At 39.7% G+C, this 21,937-nt stretch overlaps 1 protein-coding gene across 3 annotated transcripts in view; it reads right to left on the reverse strand.

Moving 5' to 3' along the window:
* Nucleotides 1-1,828: 1,828 nt before the first annotated feature.
* LOC144603953 (dual specificity mitogen-activated protein kinase kinase 6-like) overlaps nucleotides 1,829-21,937 on the reverse strand; it is an 85,318-nt gene continuing 65,209 nt past the window's right edge. For all 3 annotated transcript variants that reach the window (XM_078417809.1, XM_078417807.1, XM_078417808.1), the window contains 8 exons: nucleotides 19,621-19,740; nucleotides 16,569-16,685; nucleotides 12,924-12,975; nucleotides 11,521-11,648; nucleotides 10,826-10,903; nucleotides 9,612-9,751; nucleotides 8,379-8,424; nucleotides 1,829-8,271 (listed from right to left, as the gene is read on the reverse strand). In XM_078417809.1, the coding sequence (XP_078273935.1) occupies nucleotides 8,185-8,271; nucleotides 8,379-8,424; nucleotides 9,612-9,751; nucleotides 10,826-10,903; nucleotides 11,521-11,648; nucleotides 12,924-12,975; nucleotides 16,569-16,685; nucleotides 19,621-19,740 (768 nt within the window). In that variant the 3' untranslated portion in view covers nucleotides 1,829-8,184. The remainder of the gene's footprint in view (nucleotides 8,272-8,378; nucleotides 8,425-9,611; nucleotides 9,752-10,825; nucleotides 10,904-11,520; nucleotides 11,649-12,923; nucleotides 12,976-16,568; nucleotides 16,686-19,620; nucleotides 19,741-21,937) is intronic.

The raw sequence follows: 21,937 nt of genomic DNA on the forward strand, positions 1-21,937 counted from the left end.
CGACAGGTTTTTTAAAATTTATTTGAATACAAATACTTTTATTCAGAAAACAAAAACATACAAAAAAAAAGTAACACAATCAAAACTGCCTTTGTGGCAGTTTACAAAACAAGAGTCATCAATTTTAAAATAACGTCATCCTCATCAGTATTCCGCTCGACCTCCCGCGGCACTGCAATGACAGTGAGAGCCCTGATTTGCACCTACGGTGGCTCCGTCTCACTTGCAGAGTCTGTAATGGAGTCTGCAACTCCTGCACTCTTAACAATTGGGAACTCTGATCTGCCTGTGGCGTCTGCACTCGGGCTGTTACCTCTATTGTCCTTTAATGTCTCCACTTGCCTGCGGAGGTGCTGTGATGAAGGTCCAAACCTTGACTGTAGAGTTTGCCTCAAATCATGAAATGATTGGATGAATTTCCCATCTTCCAATCTACCTTTGTTCCAGCCCTTGCCCTTCTTTTTAAATCTGCACTTTCTCTGTAGCTGTAACATTATATTCTGAACTGTATTTTTCTCTTTTGCACTACCTGTTGTACTCATGTATGGCATGATTTGCCTTGATAGCCTGCAAAACAAGGTGTATCACGGTACGTGACAATAATAAACCAATTCCAATGCCATGTCCATCCTTGCTTTCAATACTCATGCAGTGACAGAACTGCTGTCTCACAGATCCAGAGAAGCAGGTTCAATCCTGACTCAGATCACGTTTGTGTGGAGCTTGCACATTCTCTCTGCAATAGCGCAGGTTTTCCCCCCAAGTGACTTTAATTTCTCACATCCCAAAGATGTCTTGGTAGGTTATTGTAAATGACCCCTAGGTGTAGGTTGGTAGGAACAGTGTTAGCGGGTATGTGAGAGAGAATTAGTTGGAAGGGGAAAGGGAAATATTGAGAATGGGATTGATCTACTGAAAGTGGGCATAGATTTAATGGACTGAATGGCCTACTACAATATTGTATTAAGGAGTGAATAGACTGATTTTTCAACTGTTACAGGATCAGGCAGAAAAGCATTACATCATCCATGGCATAACTCTACTATGGTAGAAGTGTCTGAAAATTCTCTGCTATTCTGACTGCTTGACCTCAGCACCAGCCTTAGTTCATGAAAAAAAAATCACTGGAATAGAAAGATTAAATTACTTGGAGGTTTCAAAAGACTGGAATAATTGCAAGGTGTGTCACTATTATTCCACTTTAGGTAATAAAGGACAGCAGCAGATCAGGGAGAGAAACAATGGAAGCGAAACAGAGGGGAGGCATTTGTCAAGGAAGATCACAATAAGGATTAGATTTGAATTGAGCTACAGGGCTCACACAACAGGGAAATAGACCCGTCAGTCCACCAAGTATGTGTCTTCCTTCTATCTGGGATTGGTGACACCTGCTTATCTGCTGCAATGGTGTAGAATGTCTCAGCTCAAGATGTCTTATTCCAATATCTGCATGTTCATCTTAATTTAGTTTAGAACACCAAGGGAGATCCTTTTTTCCCTGTGGCTATCAAACGGTACAACTCCTCCCCCTTCTGTCGTGGGATAGACTGAAACCCAAGGGTAATTTTTTCTACAGAAAGAGGAGACAACATCTGGAATGAGCTGGAGGTGGGAACAGTAATGACATTGTAGACGCACCTGGAGAGGTAAATGACTCAGCAAGGAAGAAAGGGATATGGAATTAATGTAGGTAACTGGGATGAGTTACAACAGACCTGGAGAAAGGCTTTGTTCTGTACCGTAAACCTACTCAACCTTTAGAAAGGCACAAAAAGCTGCAGTAACTCAATTGGTCAGGCAGCATCTCTGGAGAAAAGGATACGGTGACTTTTTGGATTGAGACCCTTCTTCAGACTGAGAGTCAAGGAAATGGGAAACAACCGATATAGTGAGATATAGAACAGATGAATGAAAGATATGCAAAAAGTAAAGATGGTCAACAAAAGATAAGAGCTCACTATGGTCCATTGTTGGCTGTGGGCCAGGTGGTAATGAGTTATACAGACAGTGAAATTCAACGCCACAGTGAAACTTGTACAATAACCCGAGGTTGGTTGGAAAGCAGGAGTAACAACTCTAAACAATAAAAAAGAACATTGCTCACTATATTAAAAAAATCTTTTTTTATTTGTGTATACATGCGTGGGAGCAAAGGAACACATTTGTATAAAAAGCCACTGAACTGGCTTTTAACCTTGAACATGCACCCCAGTCACATTAGCATCACACACATTTAGCAAGACAGCTAATCAGCAAAATACAATAAAATATACAGTGTCAAAACAATGCAATATTGAATGAAAACATATAGATGAAGGCAAATGGCACCATCCCAAAATCAGGTTAGTGGGTCTCATCCTTTCAGCATTTAACCCATGTGGCTCTATACCCTCATGGAATGGATGGAGCAGTGTGATTCCAAATGCGTCCGAGACCCAGCACCAAAAGCTATGCTGCAATACCTCTACGTCAAAAAATAAAACAGGAATATAAATAAACCTGTGGGGCTTTTCTTAGATGGGAGAATCGGAACACATTTGCTATCACATTGTGGCTGCAATAAAGCACTGAGTTGAGCCAACATTTTGAGGGTCTTGCAACAGTTGCATGTACCAGTCCCTGGTTGGAGACATGCATTGCAGCAGATCTGACCTGCGGTTCCAACTCCTGCGTTGCTCTTGGTTAATGAACTAAAACAAAACCTTCCCCATGAGATAGGGTGTCCATGGCTTTACACACTGCTGAACTGGTGCACTGCTGAAACCAAGTGACTATGACAGATGATCTGCTTTAAACAAAAGTGTCCCTGCCCTTGAATCAGACTTCAATGCAGAGCCAAAAGCTATTTTACAGCAGCATTACCTGGGCAAAGGCCAAGCAATTTATCAATCCTAAATGGGCTGTTAATATTGACTGCATTCTAGAGTTTGTTACACAAGCTCCAAACATAGGGAATTTCCCTGGGAGACACAGGATGATTATCTTCCCTTCGAGGGTATATTTAGTGAACAGATAGGGGCTGGTTTAGAGTGGTATTTCGGGCTCGACTGTCACTAGCAAATAAAATATAGCTTTCTATTAAGCTGACTTTACTTTAGACTAAGATCAGAAATTTACAGCACTTTTGGGCCAGAGATAATCTACTTTGATGCCACTTCCCCAGCTTTTGATTCATGGTTTTATAGATTTATGGCCCATCAATCAATTGCTCAAATAAAAGGAGACCACCTTGATCACTCTGTGCCTACGTTGACCAACACTTAAAACGGAGATAGTGCGAGATCAGTGGGAGTTTCTGAGACAAGAGGGCATAGGTATAAGATGTGAGGCAGGATTTCCAGAGAGGATCTGAGGGGGAATTGTTCACACAGGGGCAAGCTGGAGTCTGCAATGCAGCCTGGTGGTGGTGGAAGCAGATATTCCCATGATTTTAAGTATTTAGACAAATACTCCAATTGCCAAAGACTACCACCCTCATGTGGGTAAATGGGATTGGTGTAGATAAGTACAAAAGGCAACATGGACATGGTGGGTGGGCTGAAGGGCTTGTTTTTATGCTGAACAGCCATGACTATGGATAAGCCAACCAATTGTGGGGGGGGGGGGGTTCCTGCTGATTATTTCTCACTTTTTATTTTTCATATATTTTATACTTCACTTTCAGTAAAAGGAAGAAAAACACGGTGTGAAGGATTCTTTGCTGTAGTGGAGAGAACAGGAAAATTGGGAAATGGGATGGGAAGATCCTTTTAGGAAACCAGTGCGGCCAATGGACTTACTTCTGCAACAAAAAAAATTGAAATCTTTGGCTCAGTCCCACTTAGCTAGATCTGGCTCTCATTCTGGGATTGGGAGTAGAAGATTGGATCTCACTGGTGATCTGCTACCATTGAAAATAAATCCCACTAAGGCAGTTCCTTGCGAGTCAATGTAATAAGAAATCAACGCTGCATACCAAAAAACATAAATCCGCAGCTCATCCGTATCCCTAAAGCACAAGTGGAAGCTTAAGAAAGTGTTGCTCAAAAAAAAAACCTGACATGGACATTGATAGAAAAGGTTTAGAGGGATATGGGCCAAACACAGGCAAATGGGGCCGTCTTAGATGGGGTATCTTGGTCAGCATGGACAAGTTGGGTCACAGGGGCCTGTTACCATGCTGTACGACTCAAACTCAAAATCCAAAGTAGACAGTGTAAATGTGAAGACACCAGGTCTCCAAAAAGCTATGGACATTTCTGAGACAATTCATTTCAAAACCACAAAACATAAATTTTTGCCCCTATCCATTGGTTTTATTCCTGTTAAAAGACCCGACTCAGATTCGCTGATAAAGCAAAATCCTTTATTGCGCAAAGATTGGTGTTTCAGTACCAAATAGCCATAAAAATATCTAACAATATTTAACCTACTACTTAATGCATGATTGTAATTTCCAAAACATCTTCAAAGGGTTCTGTATATGGTTGCATGTAAATAGTGTTTTGTTATTCATAAAGCACATTTACATCTCTTTAAATTAAGTGAGCTCAGATATTAGTGGTCATTCAAATATGATCTTTGGCTCCAAGTTCTTTTGGTTTGGTGATAATTTGACCTCCAGATAAAAATCTCAGCTTCCCCTTCACCCCAAATGAGACATCTTAAATCTGAATTTATGGACCAGCTTGAGAGAGAGAGAGGAATAAATACACCTACATAATAGAAAATATTTGAAGTTGGCAGGTTCCTGAAATACTATATTAATGCACAACTGTTGCAAATCTAGCAAATTGTAATTTCTATGTATTATGCTTAGGAACCCAAAAATATAGAATTCTTTTTTTTAAATGCTCAAAGACCTTTTGCAAGTACATTTACTCCATTTTGGAGTTTAAAAAATCATTTAAAATTATTCCTCTACAAATTCATAAAAGGTAAATTATTTGTGTCTATAAACTATATACAGCTGAATATAGCCATGTTAAATACCTTTATAGTTTATAGTGTACAAAATATAAACAATGATGCTTCAAGTATGTTTTGAAATGTAAAGCTATATTAATGTTCCACACAATTCCCAGAATTGATTATCTTTAAAACCAATGGAAACAAAAGCTTGACAAAGTTAACTGGTGACAGTTACAATGACCAGGTTGTCCAGTCTGTACATTTCAGTGTGACACAAGCCTATAGTAAACAGCTGAGCAACATTCACATTAGAATCTGGATAAAACCATTTGTAAAAAAGTATACTCCATACCCATGCAGAATTTAAAAAATATTTTTCTTTGGTTAAATTTTGAGTAAAAAATACCACTGCGAATTAAACAATATTTAAAGAGATTGGGAAATCAAAGCAATTATTGCAATATTCTAAAAGTAATTGTCTAAAAATGAGATTGCGCTATGGGCATTTTAGACTTGTAAAATGGGTTCAAATTAGCAGGCAACGTTTGCACACACTTTCTGTGCCAGCTGCTATATTGGCTATGATTCTTAAATGCAGTCCAGGGAGCATGCCCTGAGGAAGTGGTTGTTACTTTGCATTTGCAAATCATGGGCTCAACTCTTGCTTCAAGCTGCCTTTTACTGAACATAGTTGTGTATGACTGCAGAGTGCGCCTTGTGTACTGTGGTCTATTTTTCTCAGCTGTTCAGCAGACAAACCAGGTTTATGCTCCTCCCAGATAAATCTGAAGGCTCCCCAGGTCCCTTGTTATGCCCTACTCCAACTGCATTTCACCACACCACAACCTCTGAAGCACATTACCGCTGGCATCAGAACTAGTTTCCCCTTCCTATCAGATCTCAGTCCTCCAGGTGCTTAGAGCAACCTCAGTTCTCCAGGAGTTATAACCGGCTGCAGCAAATCATACATCCACCCACAATTTTTTTCTGGTTTCACCACCTGCTTCATTGGGTGTGTGCATCGCTTTACGATCACATCCTGATTTGGAGTCAATCCATTTGCTAAACCACTTCCTATTTCTTATTGATATACATGACCCATCAGGCTGGAGATAGGGCTAGTGCAATTAGTTGCTGTTCTTGTGCAAATCCTACTGTTGATAGGTTACCTGAATGTAGTGATTCAGCAACCATTCAATCTTCACAGGATAGTTGTTGAATGACCTCTCAATCCCTGGCTGGCTGATGTCCAGACTCCAAATGCACAGAAGATTCATCTTCTGCAGTTTATTCAGCATTAAATGGTTATTCAACATAGTTTTGCTGGTTCATTTATCAAACAGCTAAACACACTGAGCTTCCTCAAAGTCCATTCCTGTAACATATCAATAAGTGATTATATAAAGTGTATATGAACTTGCTTCTTAAAAATGAATCATCTGCTTCATAAAGAGCAGTCTTTTCACCATCCTTGCCCAAGATTAGCTAACTGCACATTCTAGACAGTAAACTGAGAATCCTTTAACTGAACTGCTCCAGTTCAGCTCTTAATAACCGAGGAATCAAGAGAGCCGATGCTTTATTACAAAACAGTAAATTCACTATTGTACGTAGTAATGATATGAGACTGCCTGGGATAATACAATGTAGATTTTGTAAGTATGCTAGATATCTTGGAAAAAATGATCCTATATTTTGAACTGTTTGGATATTTTTGTAGCCCGACACGAATATACAAATTGGGATTTTTCTTCTGCACTTTGTACAGGTGCTGCATGCATTTTCAGGTTATCAATGTGTGATGATTTTCTGTAAAGCTAACACTTTTTTTCAAAAGCAGTACAGCAATCCCACCCTTTTGCAGAATGAATCCAGTTAGAAACCTCTTAACATAGGTCTTCAAGACCTATGTGGGCTTTGTACACTACCGAATATTTGAAGCTTATAAGACAAGCAGCCAATTCAGTTTGGCACAATCAAACGATACAATGACAAAGTAGCAAGGGATTTATCCCAATCAAATCTGATCTGTTCTTTTTATGATATGGGAATATCATTCAATTTAAACCCTCAAGATCCAGTCAATTCCCATTTGAAAAGGATGTATTTCAGGTTATATTTATGCAAGTCATTTGAGCTTCATTTAGTTTTCTCTTTCCATTTGTTGTCGCACACTCTCCTAAGGGTGCATTACCACACTTTCCAACCACCAAACAGCACACAGAGTCTAGAGTGACATTGGGATCTACAGTGTGTTGGAATAGACAAGGGAAAATTCATCCTTCTGCTATCTGTGACAAGGTAACACTCAGCTACTGCCCAGCACTTCCTTTTCCCTATTGTCAGAAATACAAGTGTGAACTCCTGTATCAGGCAGCACAAACAAGCACTCACCATTCAGTTTGGTGGCCCAACACTGCTTGTTGCCCCATATTATTTTGTGGAAATATTTTTACCATATTGGAAATAAATGTATTTTAAATATTCCGACTGCTATCCCAAATCATTGCTATAGCATGGATACAAATATTTAAGGACATTTTTGTTTTGAGACACTTGGCTGATTACTATGCAACAAACGAATGGGAAGATCGTTCCTCACCTACCAGCTAGAACTGCAATTAAATCGTGCATCTTTTCACAGATGGCTGCCTTAATTCTCCTAGTTTTCACAGTATCTGGTCTTCTTTGAGATCCTTGCTGAAGTACTACATGTTTAAACCCCAGTGACACACAGAATGAAAACCCATGCAACAAACAAAAAGATAAATACCATCAAGAGAATGAATGAATGATTGTCAGAAATACAGTCTACTTTCCTTTTTCTGCTCTTTGCAAGCAGGACTCTCACTTAAATGTATACAGTAGCCAACATTAATCTGGCCAGTAGAATGATCAAGAGTTTATGGCTGCTTGGGATTGGATTGAATTGAAAGAAGCAAAGGGGACAGCCTAGGACAGTAGCAAAAGACCATGCCTTCTCGTGGTCAGGGTTACACTGGGTTCCTCCTCCCCCATACCTGAGGGACTGGGCTCGGATTTGCTTTTAACCTGCACACTGGTTTCGGAACTCACAGCTAGAATCAGCTTTCATAATGACCACTGAGGTGCAAGCAAAGCCTCTCAGAATCAGCTAGATGTAGCAGAGAGATATCTGGCATAGACCAACTTACACAAACAGCCATAAACTCAACTGCCTCTTCTTAAGTAACTAAGTTCACTCTTAAATGGAAGTCCCATTGGATGATGCAAGAACAAAAAAGGAATCAACATTGCATCTATTATACTCAGACTTCAGATAGGATCGTCTCCTAAAACTTCTTTTACAAAGGAGGCCACATCTGTTTCATTAGCGTCATGAGTTTTGAAGAAAGGGTGCTCCTGTTTCGGGTTAGGGAAGAAACAAAAGAAAAGGTACATTAATTGTGTACTAGGCAAAAGCAAGCCAAAGAACTAAATGCAAATGGCATAAGTGAAGGGTTTCTCACCATAAGGTCAATGTAGTTCATGCGATCTTTGGGGTTCTTCTTTAAACTGAAAATAAAAACAAGGAAACCAGTACTGTAAGAAACACTCATGTCCATGCAGTCTCTGATGTGTTCCCACCCGACCTCATGATATCTGGGCACCTTCAATTCTCCGGAGTACTACCACTGATAACCACTATGTCATTAATGCCCGTGCTTTCATCTGCCAAGACTTTAAGCTCTGGATTTTCTATCTTAAGCTCTAAGACTTTAAACTTCGCCATCTACCTACACCCAACATAAAGTAACTAATATCAAGTTTTAACTGATCCTTTTACCAAGCAGCTTGGTACTTTCTTCTATAATAAATGTACCCTAGAATTGTAAATTAGTTCAACATTATCATTTGTGCAAAGTTATTCTGCCATTTATCAAAAGCTTGTTGAGCTGCTCTTGGTTGCAATGTTAGATACAAGAGTGGTAGTGATAAAAAAAGACATGAATTTGCCTGTGATATCGGCCCATACATAAATATCAGAGTAAAGGTTAACACACTGGAGTACAGATCAAGCAACAGTTTACTTAAGTGAAATGCAGATGCTAGGAGTCTGCTGGGTTACATGCTCATTGTAATAACATCAATAACCAATTCATTGTTGTTATCATACATGTGATTGGTACTAGTGCTGATTTTGGTTTATTATTGTCACATATATCAAGATACAGTGTAAGATTTTATTTTACGTGGTATCCAGGCAGATCATACCATATACGAGTAGAACAGGCAGTGAGAAAGAACAAATACACAGAATGCAGAACATAATGTTAAAGCGATAGAGAAAGTGCAGATTTTTTTTAAAGCACAATGGTTGCAATGGAGTAGAATGGAAGATGAGACATACATCCATAGAATATTGAAATCCCATTCTAGGAGTCTGATAACAGCAAGGAATAAACTGTTCTTGACTCTGGTGGTAAACTTTCAAGGTTTTGTATCTTCTGCCCAGTTGGAGAGGGAGGAGGGGAAGATCACCAGGTATATCTACCTCTTCTACCCAAATCTCATTGATTAATTAATTTCCATATCAAGCGATGCATTTTGCCAGATTACTTGAACAAATCTGTCAGTACTGAAGTAGAATGGAACATACCGATTTAATAGATATGCTTGCTTATCCTAGTTTAAAAATAGAATTAGATTTCCATGCACATAAATTTGGTTTGGTTAAAAGGCAAACCACTTCAAAGGCTTACCACTGCACCGTAAAATCCACAAATTCCTTTGAGAAGTGTTCTGGAGGTAACTGGGGAGAAGGCTCTTCCACAACCTGCTTCAGCTGCTGGAATGGTGTACCCCAGGATTCGTAGGGAAACCGCAGGATTGCTAATTCAATCTGCAACAATATAAATTTTAAAAACTCTTGTCTTCACAGTGAAAATGTAACATCTTAAGATCTTATAGGAGAAGACAGTGCGAAGAATGCAATTCCTGTAAATGTTCACTTGTACTGATAAGGATAAAACGGTGTGACCCAGGGTTCGGTGTTGGGCCCATTGTTGTTGGTCATCTATATCAATGATTTGGATGAGAACGTACAATACATGATTAGTAAGTTTGCAGGTGACACTAAAGTGGGTGGTATCGTAGAAAGCTAAGATGGTTGTAGAAAAAATACAGCATGGTCATGATCGGTTGTGTTGGTGGACTGAGGAATGGTTAATGGAGTTTAATACAGAGAAATACGAGGTATTGCATTTTGGGAAATCAAACCTGGGCAGAACCTTCACAGTGAATGGTAGGACTCTGGGAAGAGTTGTAGAGCAGTGGGATCTAGGAGTGCAGGTACATAGTTCCTTGAAAGTGGCATCACAGGTAGATAGGGTGGTTAAAAAGGCTTTTGTCTCATTGCCCATCGTCAGTCAGAGTATTGAGTATAGAAATTGAAAGGTTATGTTACAGTTGGACAAGACATTGGTGAGGCCACAATTAGAGTATTGTGTTCAGTTCTGGTCACCCCATTTATAGGAAGGATGTTGTTAGGCTGGAAAATGTGCAGAAAAGATTTACAAGGATGTTGTCAAGACTCGAGTGCCGGAACTATAGGGAGAGTTGAGCAGGCTAGGACTGTATTTCTTGAGTGCAGGAGGATGAGGGGTGAACTTATGGAGGTGTACAAGACCATGAGAGGAATAGATAGGGTAAATGCAGCGTCTTTTACAAACCAAAAACCAGAGGGAAATGAGTTACTGGAGGAGTTAGTTGAAGCAGGTACTATCACAACTTTAAAGAACCATTTAGACAGGTACATGGAACAGATAGTTTTACAGGGATTTAGGCCAAATGCAGGCAGGTTGGACTAGTGTAGTTGGGACATGTTGGTTGGTGTGGCCACAATGTGCCAAAGGGCCTGTTTCCACACTGTACAACTCTGTGATTCTGTAAGAGATTAGATAACTTCCTTACTTACCATTGTGATTCCTAAACTCCAGACATCAGACTTCACGTTATATCCTTTTTGATTAAGATCTGGATTAATCCTCTCAGGCTATGAAGTAAAAACAAACACACACAGACCCAGAATGAAAAATCAAAAAATACTACAGATGCTGGAAATCAAAATTAAACAGAAAGTGCTGGAAAAACTCAGCAGATTAGGCAATATCAGTAGAAAAGAGTGTGTTAGGATCAATACTCTTCTTTGGAACTTTACTTCTCTTTCTGCAGACACTTCCTGACCTAGAGCTCAACCAATAATTTTTGTTTTAATTATACTAATAACCAAATTAGCAGCCAAGAACATACGTTGCAAATACAGTACATGCACCTTTCAGACAGTAGAACGAATAGTGCTACAAAACAACCAGGACTTTGCTCTGATTGAAGATGCACTGCCTACTACACTCGTTACCACAGATGGTAAAGATTTTGTTTTATTTTGGACCCTATGATTCAGAAATCAAAAGCAGACTAGACCTTGGTTTAACATTTCAAAAAAGGACAGGCCTTCAATATTGCATTGGACCAACAACCTAAATTCATTCATTCAAGTCTCAAAAATTCACAGCCTCTGACAGTAGGATCCCAATATGAAGCCACGGTATGAGAAACAGTGACTTTGCTCACAAAATACAGGAGGGCAAGAGAGACATAATTCTTACTCACAGCCATGTACGGTTTGCAGCCTGCGTCCATTGTTTTAGCCACAGAGTCCACCAGATACCCACTAATGCCAAAGTCACACATCTTCACATGGCCTTCTTTATTGATGAGAACATTTGAAGGTTTTACATCTGTAAAAGACAATAAGAGATAAATATGCTCACATGGATGAATATTTCAATAGAGGCGATTAAAAACTCAATGAATGCAAAAGATTTGCAGATCTATCTAAAACTGACATTTTGTGACCATTGCATCCTATTGTTATTTATCTAGAAACCAGGCAGTTAAAGGTGCATTCCAAGCCACAGAGGGCATGACAGCCAATTAACTAAGTGCTTGGTAATATTATATAAAAGTAAAATATTTGTAGATAAAATACCACAAGATACATTTTGCAGGAGGAATTTGTTCAATTAGATGGAAATATTACAGGCGCTTTTGTAAATTATGCATATTTTTTGCATTTAGTTTGGCAATCAGCTAGACACTGATTACCACTCATTCATACTAAGTCTACCTTCGGTAGAATCAGAATCTTGGGGATATAAGCAACGATTACTGCTGCAATGTGCATACAGCAGCAATAAATCGTTATCTCAAAATTTGTTTTTGCTCAGGTCGGCAAATACTGGTTTTGAGGGAAAATACACGTTGCCTTCTGAAATTTAAAGAAAGGGTGAGAGTACTAGAGCTTTTGCTGACTTCAGCAATTAAAATTAAAATAATTCACTACATTTGTATTGCTAGGAAGGCGATGAAAGATTTAATTTTAAATAGCAGTCTGGCAGTTGTGGCTAAATTCCGGCTATGAAGATACAAAACCTGTTGAACTTTCCCCACAGGTATAAATGAATAGTCACACAGAGCATCTTAATATAACTCCAGCTACCAGAGCTAGGGCGTCACTAAGAGGGCAGGATATGGTTTGAGGTTGGAAAACACCGGAGGAAATAAAGAATAAACTACGAAGTAGTCATATTTTTAAATGCTTGCATAAAAATAATTTCAAAAATAATTCATTGATGCAAATAATGCTCTGAGTAACCACCGACTGCAATGCATGCTTCTTTTTCTCTCTTAATTACCCATTGTTAGTGCTTCCCATCTTCACCATGTAGAAGGGTTGCAGATCAAAGGAAGACCATTGGCTGCAAGTAACTGGCCAAACCACACACACCAGCCTCACTTGGAAATACTGTACCTTTTCATCATATGGGTCAAAATATCAGAACTTTGCTCACACAGCCCTCTGGAATTACTTCCACCATAACACAGCAGTGATTCAAGAAGGCACCTCACCCTCTTCACAAGAGACGGGCAAGGCATTGATCAACTTGCCAGCAACACCCACATCCCATGAGTGAAGGAAGAACTTTTGCTTTGTCCGAAAGAGTTGCACTCACCTCTGTGAATCACAGAAAGCTTGCTATGCAAATGCTCTAATGCTTTCACGATCTGAAAAGACACAAAAGCAAATTTTTACTAACTTTCTGGAAACACTACAAACATCCCAATACAGTGCATCTTCCATTCCATGTAACATTGCAGAAAAATTGTTATGAGACTTTCTAAGCAAATGACTAATTATGAGTTTCTGTCTGAAAATACTGACCAATCTTCTGTGGTTTTGATGGTCCTACTTATTATTTCCAGGATATTGTGGTTCATGCCAAATATCTGGTCTGAACTTTTCCCTCTCTCTACCCTTTAATATATCCCTCTATTTTAAGTAGATGCCATCTCAGGCATCATTAAGATAATTATAATCATGTGTAATTTCTTCTGCAAACACGTGATGATGTAATGGCATATTTATCGCACCCTGCATCACTGTATTCCTGCATTTGTCAGCAATTAATGAGCTAACAATGGATTATGCACAGTAGTTTTGGCTATGTTGTGGCAGCAGGGAAAATATATGGAGATTTGGATGATTTTTGATCTATATGTGTTGCCATGTCAGGCCATACAATAAATGGTCACATTAACCAAAAGGAAAGGGCTTTATTCAACGGTGACACATTAACGCATTTGCTGCCTCACAGTGCTTGAGACCCGCATTCAATCCAGACCACACACACTGTCCATGTGGAGTTTGCACGTTCTCCGTGTGACCGTGTGCGTTTCCTCCAGGTGATCCAGTTTCTTTCTACATCGCAAAGGTGTACAAGTTTGTAGGTTAAGTGGCCTCTGAAAGGCCTCTACTGTGTAGGGAGTGGATGTGAAAATGGGATAATGTAGAATATGTGATTGCCAGCATGGACTCGGCAGGGCCGAAGGGCCTGTTACCATGCTGTCTCTCTAAACTAAACTCCTTCAATCCTGTCTTTAAATATGAGACAAAGGGGGAGACTAGTGCGGATTTTACCACACTAAAATGGATAAGATTAAATGAGCAACAGAGAAGGGAAACCATTTTGACGTTGTACAGTAAGTAAGAGGTGATGGCAAATCAGTGAGCTGTTTTATACCACTCCCTATTTTTAATCCCAGAGGGAGAAAACTTTAGAGGTTTAACAGTTTGCCATCTTTATGTGACGTGTTTAACACCAGTACATCAAGTCAAAATTGCCCCCAGAATATTTACATCTATTCCCATAAAGAAACAGTTAAGAGATTTAATAATCTATGATAAATATAGCAAAACACGATGCACTAAAATGGATTTTACAGGAAGGAAACAACCAATAATCCAGTTATATTCTGGCAATTCAGACAAACACAGTCACTGGCTGAGCCCATTTTACATTGAATTTCATGTTATACTGCAACTCCAAAATAGTATATGACTCAGACATACACCACTGCAAAAATATAGTGGGAAGTTTCAATAACCCGAGCTCAGACATTTGTCATCCTGAGTTGACAGATTCATTCTTTTATGAATGCATTCAGATCAGCCCTTAAATAAAGAAACCATCTCCAAAGGTATTTAAACATATAAAATTCAATGAGCAAACAAGGTTGTGGGATTCCTTTAACCATTTGATTAAATAACCCAGCTGCCATATAAACACTTGATCTCCCAGTGCAAGATCAACTCCCAGCAGAGCTCAACACTATGCCAATAATTTGCTCTGGACAGTGAATGAAAATAAAAAAAAGACTGCAGATGCTGGAAATCTGAAAGAGAAACAGAAAGTGCTGAAAGTGCTCATGTCAAGCAGTATCTGTGATCCCTCCATCTCCATCTCAGTGCATGGGCCAGCCACTCAGGCTTATCTACAGATATCTTGACTACACTTCCTTCCGCAAGGGCTCCTTTGCATCCTCTCAGTCCCTAGGTCTAGGCCACATTTGATCCGATGAAGTATTCTGCACAAGTATCTCAGAAAAGGCTTCCTTCTTCCTGAGACACTGCTTCCTCTTCACCATAATATTCAGAGCCCCTGACTGCATCTCACCTATTTCCTGCACCTCTGCATCAACCCCTCTCTTCCATGACAGAGTAAAACCAAAGTTCCCATGTTTCTCACCTTCCACTCCACTGCCTCCAAATTAACCTTTGGAATTTCCACAAGCACCAACATGTTATACCCTCCCTTCTCAGCATTTCAAAGGGCTCAGTCCCTCCACAATTCCCTGGTCCACCCATCCATTCCCACCACCTTTCCCCATGCAGCCACAGGAGATGGATCAACTGCCTGTTCATCTCCTTCCTTCCCACAAAAGAGTCATTAATTGATAGAGTGGAGGTTCGACAAGAGGGAGAGTCTAGGACCAGAGAGCATAGCCTCAAATTAAAGGACATACCTTTAAGAAAGGCGAGGAGGAATTTATTTAGCAAGAGGGTGGTGAATCTGCAAATTAATTGTTATGGACAGCTGCGGAGGCCGTCTTTGGTATCTTTTAAGTTAAGGTTGATGGATTTTCGATTAGTAAAGGTGTCAAATGTCACAGGGAAACGGTGGGAGAATGGGGTCGAGAGGAAAAGATAGATCAGCCATGATTGAATGATGGAGTAGACTCGTAGGACCGAATGACCTAATTCTACCCCTATGTTTTATGAACTTATTACAAGTGAAGCAGCAATTCACTTGCACTTTCTCCAAGCTAGTGCACCGTTTTCAGATTTTACAATGTAGAGAAACAATGTGGCTCCTCCACAATGGAAAAAGCAAAAACAGATTGGGTGATTGTCTCGTAGAGCACTTCTAGTCGAGCCCACGGGTGTAACTCTGTGCTTCCAGATGCCTTTGACTTTAATTCCCATTCCCCCTGACTATTATGACAAAGCCCAATGCAAGCTTGAGGAACACCATTTCATTGTTCATCTGGCCATGTTGCAGCCTTAAAGACTCAAATTTGAATTTGCCTACTTTAGACAACATACGCTTGCTTTCTTTCTGTCAACATTAGAACTGCTCATTTCAGTCTGTCGTCCATTTGTTGTTTTTCTCTTTCCAATAATCAACCAGGTGAGCATGATCCATATTGCTGTTACCAACAAGCCATAACACACGCAAAGCAGTTTAATCAGATTTTGATCTTAGTTCTGGACATTGCTGAATCTTGATTATCTGCCGTCAACTCTTGTTTACTTGGTGTTCCCATTCTTTTGCCAGTATTCATTAGAAGTGGTCCTAGTAAATGAAATTTAGAGCTTCTCCAGAGCAAATTCAGAGCTGCTCGTTCATTAATAAAACTATTCTTTTCATGACAATCCTACAATTGATTGCCATTGCGACAGACTTTTTCAATTTGTTTTTATTTTAAAGAAATTTTAGATCATTAATCCACAATTAAATTGATCACTGTTATGGTGGGATTTGAAATAGAGTTTCTGGATTGTTAGTCCTGCCAACTGGAATACTATGCCATAACTTAATCATGGTGTCAGCTTTTTATGCAAGATTTTCTTGTGGAACAAGCAGGCATAGATATTTAACTATTGTAAAAAAAATTGACAAGTTATTCATTGGATTAACAATGTAGCAGTCCAGTTGAAATATAGAGCATCTTATAAACACACAAAACAGTCATGAGGCACCAAGGTCCAATAGTTAATTCACCTGTGAATTCAGAACTTAACAGACAACAAAACTTACAGATACAGCTATTTTTCCCAAAATATCCTCAGGGAAAGTTTTTCTTTTCTCAATCACTTTTTTGTAGAATTTGTCCAGCGACGTGTCCAGAAGTTCCATACATATCCACACGTCACCCTGAGATTAAAAACAAAGGGGAATTTTAATACCAAACTAAGCATCTCTTCAAACGATCTCTGGTGCACTGAATAAACCTTACTTAATTCCAAGTGAGTTATTCAGCTGAGCCAATTCATAGGTTGGGGCTTAGAAACAAGAGCTGGGATATTAGGTTGCAACTTTACCAAATATTAGTTACACCACACTTGAAGTATTGTGCACAGTTCTGATTGCCACAGTACCGGAAGGATGTGGTTGCACTAGAAAGTACAGAGGAGATTACCCAGGAAGTCGCCTGGATTGCAAGACATTCGTTATGGGGAGCGATTGTATAGGCTGTTTGCCAAATGCAGAGCAATCCTTGTATCGCACGACATCATTTCATTCCATATGGAATTAGAAAATATGGGTTTTAACAGAGCGGTTGCAGGAGTTTAAACCCCACTGCTGTGCTTCACGAAGCAATGGAATACAGTTGGAACAATACACTCATTTGCTGTGTGGTGTTCAAGACTTGTACACTTTTGCAAACTAACCAGGGAGTCCCAAACTTTTACACATATGGCGGATGAGGGGTGACTATATAGAGGTGTACAAAATCATGAGAGGAATAGATCAGGTCAACGCACAGAGTGAATTGAGAACTAGAGGACATAGGTTTCAAGGTTGCATGGTCACGGTCAGTTTATTGTCACATGTACCAATTAATGTTTTTACACAAAGGGTGGTGGGTGTATGGAACAAGCTGCTGGAGGAGGTAGTTGAGGAAGGTACTATCACAACGTTTAAGAAACATTTAGACGGGTACATGTGCTTTTTTTTTCAAGAGTACAATGAAGGTAATTAATAAAGGGACCAAATAGGAAGACGTGAAGTAAATAGATTAATGCTGGGGCGATACACTGGTTAATTCCAGTGTTAATTTATGCAAGTTAACAAACTAAACAATGGGCCAAATGCTATATAGCTTTGTATAGTTAAACCATATTCATTCATGGCACGAGTACAACACATTGCTGATAGAATGACTAATACCGGAAATTCAAGTAACACCCATAAGGGGTGACACTTTGAATTCCTCGTTGAAGTTCAGCAATACAGACCAATACCTACTCTGACATGCTTGGCTTTTGAGGTATGGCATGCCAATAGTTCTTTACTTGTACTGTGATGTACATCTCATCTCGGAGCTCTGCATTCTTTGTACCTTTCTTGATCCCTGCCTACATCCATTTTGGTTGTGATAGTCTCAGCTCTCTTGGACCACAGCAGAGTGGGAAGGCAAGTGCCTTGGTCTCCAGATACTAACGAAGGATAGCTCCTGGCAGTCATGGAGACGACTTAGAACTTGCGACTTTACTTTGTCACTTGGCTATAATTTTCCAAGTCATGATTATGTGCGCCTCAATAGAGAACATGCAGGCGATACTGTTCTTGTGCGCTTGCTTCCCATGGCCTTCATGGAAATAGAAGTCATGGAATTGGAATACATTGATCAAAAATTGTTTGATATGTTGCAAACTGCAACCTTGGATGCTGGTGGCAGAAGTTGTGAACATTGCAAGCAATAGATGGGACACAAATTAACACATTGTTTTGGCCTCAGTAGAAATGCGCTTCTTGAGAATTGTTGAGTTGCGCAACCAGCCAAGTGGAGAATATTTCATCATGTTCCTGGCTTGCATTGTGTAAATGGTGGACAGGTTTTGGCCCACCCCATGCGTGTGTAAAAGCAATCATACGAGGTTGCATTCGTGAAGTGGGAGGGAATGGATTGATAGTTACACAATGGTATGGCTGAGCTGGCTGTCAAAACCCAAGACTGTTTCGTAATGTTTGATACATAGAAAATATCTAACCAATGAAATAATTAAAAATAATTACAAAATTAATAACATTATAAAAATTAGGGGAAACAAAGAAAATCCCACGAGAATACATAAAAATAATTAAAGACATTTAACCAATCACGTGGTATTTTTCCCAGGGTAGTGGAATCAAGAACTAGAGAGCATACGTTTAAGTTGAATGGCGAAAGATTTAATAGGAACCTGAGGGGCAAAATGTTCACACAGAGGGTGGTGGATATATGGAATGACCTGACAAAGGTAGTTGAGGCAGGTACAATGACAACATTTTTCTGTTGGTCATTTGGACAGGTATCTGGGGAGGAGAGGTTGAGAAGGATATGGGCTAGACGTGGGCAAATGGGACTAGCTTAGATGGGGATCTTAATCATCATGGACAAGTTGGGCCGAAGGGCCTGTTTTGATACTGTATAGATTTAGAGCAACCATTCCTTTCCCATGAATGGTGAGGCTATTCTTGCATTGGGTCCTGCAGCTTATTTATGCTTACCTCTCAGGTATCGATGCCAGAGATTTGTTATGGTTTCACACTCAACTACTAGACCTCATAAGTTGCACACAATTTCCACAGATGCAGTCAGTTCGTCTGGGAAAGGTCAGTAGTTAGGCAGGTAATTACCATTATTTAATTGCACAATCTGGGCCACAGAGCTTGTGCTCCAGATGGCTTTACAACAGAAATGAGAAAACCAATGTCTTAAAAACTGCTGGAATTTCAAAGCAGCCCAACAAACACTGAACAGTGCGGGGCTTGTAAATATTGAGACAATGTCAATAATGACATAAAAGGTTGCCCGATGCACAGATTACAATTTAGAGATTTTGAATCTAATAATTGCTTTCCAATGCCATGTCAAGGCAAATATTAAACAGAACTCATTTTGAGCTGCTTTCCCCAAGAAACACAGTTGTACAGTACAGTAACAGGCCAGTCAGTACACGATATCTACGCTGACTTTTTTTCTTAAAAAAATGGAATATTGATGCTTTCTTTGACCACTATTAGGATTCACACCTGCACTTTCAAGATGAAATATTTAATATTTTTAAATCCCCATTTTCTCCCACTAAATATTTTTCAATACCTCACGAAACAGTGCTCCATAAAATGTGACTGTAAAGAAACAGTCAACCGTTCTCATTGAGATATCTAGGTCCATTAGCAATCGCTTTTGTTCTTGGGTGTTCACAGTTGCTCGAATTCTCTGAAAAACAGAAATAAAGACACATTGCATAAGTTAGTCAGGATCAAACCCGGATCTCCGGCACTGCAAGGCGGCAACTCTACTGCTGCGCCACCGTGCCGCCCCTTAAGTACCTTTGAAGTATAGTCACTTATGTAACACGGTTACCAGCTTTGTGCACAGCAAACATATATAAGCAGCAGCTAATCCCTTTTAGTGATGCGGACTGAAGGCTAAATGTTGGCTACAATACCAGAGAATCACTGCTGCCTGCTTTTAACAGTGGTTTGGATTCCTTTAAATCTCCTTGAAAAATGATGGATAAAAGGAACATTGCAACTCAGAAGTACAGTAGGCAGAGTTTAAAAATACCTCAAGTTCACCATGAGAGGCTGGTCAGGAGTGTTTCTGCAGCAGTTAAAATGAAGGGAATGTTACTGACATGGAAATCGGCAAACTAAGCAATTGAATGGATAGGGTATCAGAGTGCAGTTGTAAAAAGGCAATTGTCAATTATTTCTCCACAGAGAAAAGCAGCAAACTTGAAGTCCATTCCACACACAAGAACTTCTACCACTAAAAGGACCAGAGCACGTGTATAGTATGTCTGTCAAAGAAGCGCCTTGAAACAGAATTTGGAAAGAAAGCAGTAAAAAGGCTTAACCTACAGCCAGCTTGCAGCATGACCAAGTTCGGCCGGCTTACCATATTCCAAACTCACAGGTGAGGAGGTGACTCCATTTTGAATTTGGAAACCAAAATGGCGAGGTTATGCCCTGAAATGCTGATAAGAAAAACCACAAATCAGGGTTAACCCACCCTCCCCCTTAAAGGATATTTGCAAAGATTTAGAGGCACAGAAAGTAGTTATGTTTTTCCACATTCGAATTAGGGCTGTATACAGCGGTGAATCAAGAATAAACAAAATATAAACATCTAATGAAGCCTGTCAAAATTGATCCAAAGAAAATTGTACAACATTTGTGAGGGCTTTCCACACCTGGACAACTTGGCCCAACAAAAGAATATTCTTAATCAAATAGTTTACGCAAAATTTTCTTTTTGTTTGAACTCAGTGCACTTGTGGTATCAAATGACCCCTTTAATCTTTTACTTGTAAACAATTGCAAAACTGTCATTGTAAGGCATGAGTGGAAGCTTGGCTAAGTTATTTCAGCATTAAGGAAACGTGTGGCTAATATATAAACCAGACATGTGCTGGTGTTTGAGATCCAAGGATCATTCATTTTGCCATTACCAGTGAAAGTGTTGCATAATAGAGACAAGATGCAAATAACCTTGCTGTTAAAGAAGCCTTCATCTTTTAACACAGTAACCATTAAAACGGTTAGTTGTTTGTAATTTGAAAAGATTGTGAGCAAAGATGAGCCAGACCATATCCACCAGGTCATTAAGTTAATGGAGGCTAGGTGACAAGTGCAACTGTTCAAGAGATCAGAGGCTTGCAGAAAGAATAAAGTAGGAACAGCTGTTGATGTATCATTGGAAAAGCAGAAACAATTGAATAGAGGTTAGGATGGTGGCTCTCCTGTGCAATAACATTCCCAAATGATCACCATGCTGTCTGCTTTTTTTAACTAGGAGAGGTTTGGTGTCCTAGGAAGACAATGATGCACAATGACAAAATTACCAGCAGTGCAGATCGACGTGGAGTTCAAATGACACCCGGGATTTTAAGTGGCAGCACCATTTTCACCTTAGCTAATGAATTAAAGTAAATACTGTAATAGACTACATACCGACACTGATTAAGGTTTCAAGGTCTCAAAGTCAGTTTATTGTCAGATGTATCAATTAAGATACAGTGAAATTTGAGTTACCATGCAGTCATAAGTGAAAAACAACAAGACACACAACCACATACAAGTTAACATAAACATCCATCACACTGGATTCCACTTTCCCACTGTGATGGGAGGCAATAAAGTTCAATATTCTTCCTCTTTGTTCTCCCATGGTCGGGGCAGTCAAACCATCTACAGATAGAAGCCCCCACAGCTGACGATCGGGGCAGTTGAAACTCTCTCCGTAGCATGGAGCTCCAGAGTCGGCCTCTTCTTACCAGAGACCAAGGACTTCACAATATTAAAGTCCACAGGCCCCTCTATCAGATTAAGATTTAGTGTTGCATCTCCTTGTGCCGCAGGAGATGCAATACCTGTCCCTACACCTCCTCCTTCATATCCATTGGTGAGAC

This window comes from Rhinoraja longicauda, chromosome 21, assembly GCF_053455715.1.
Source record: "Rhinoraja longicauda isolate Sanriku21f chromosome 21, sRhiLon1.1, whole genome shotgun sequence".
Taxonomy (NCBI): domain Eukaryota; kingdom Metazoa; phylum Chordata; class Chondrichthyes; order Rajiformes; family Arhynchobatidae; genus Rhinoraja; species Rhinoraja longicauda.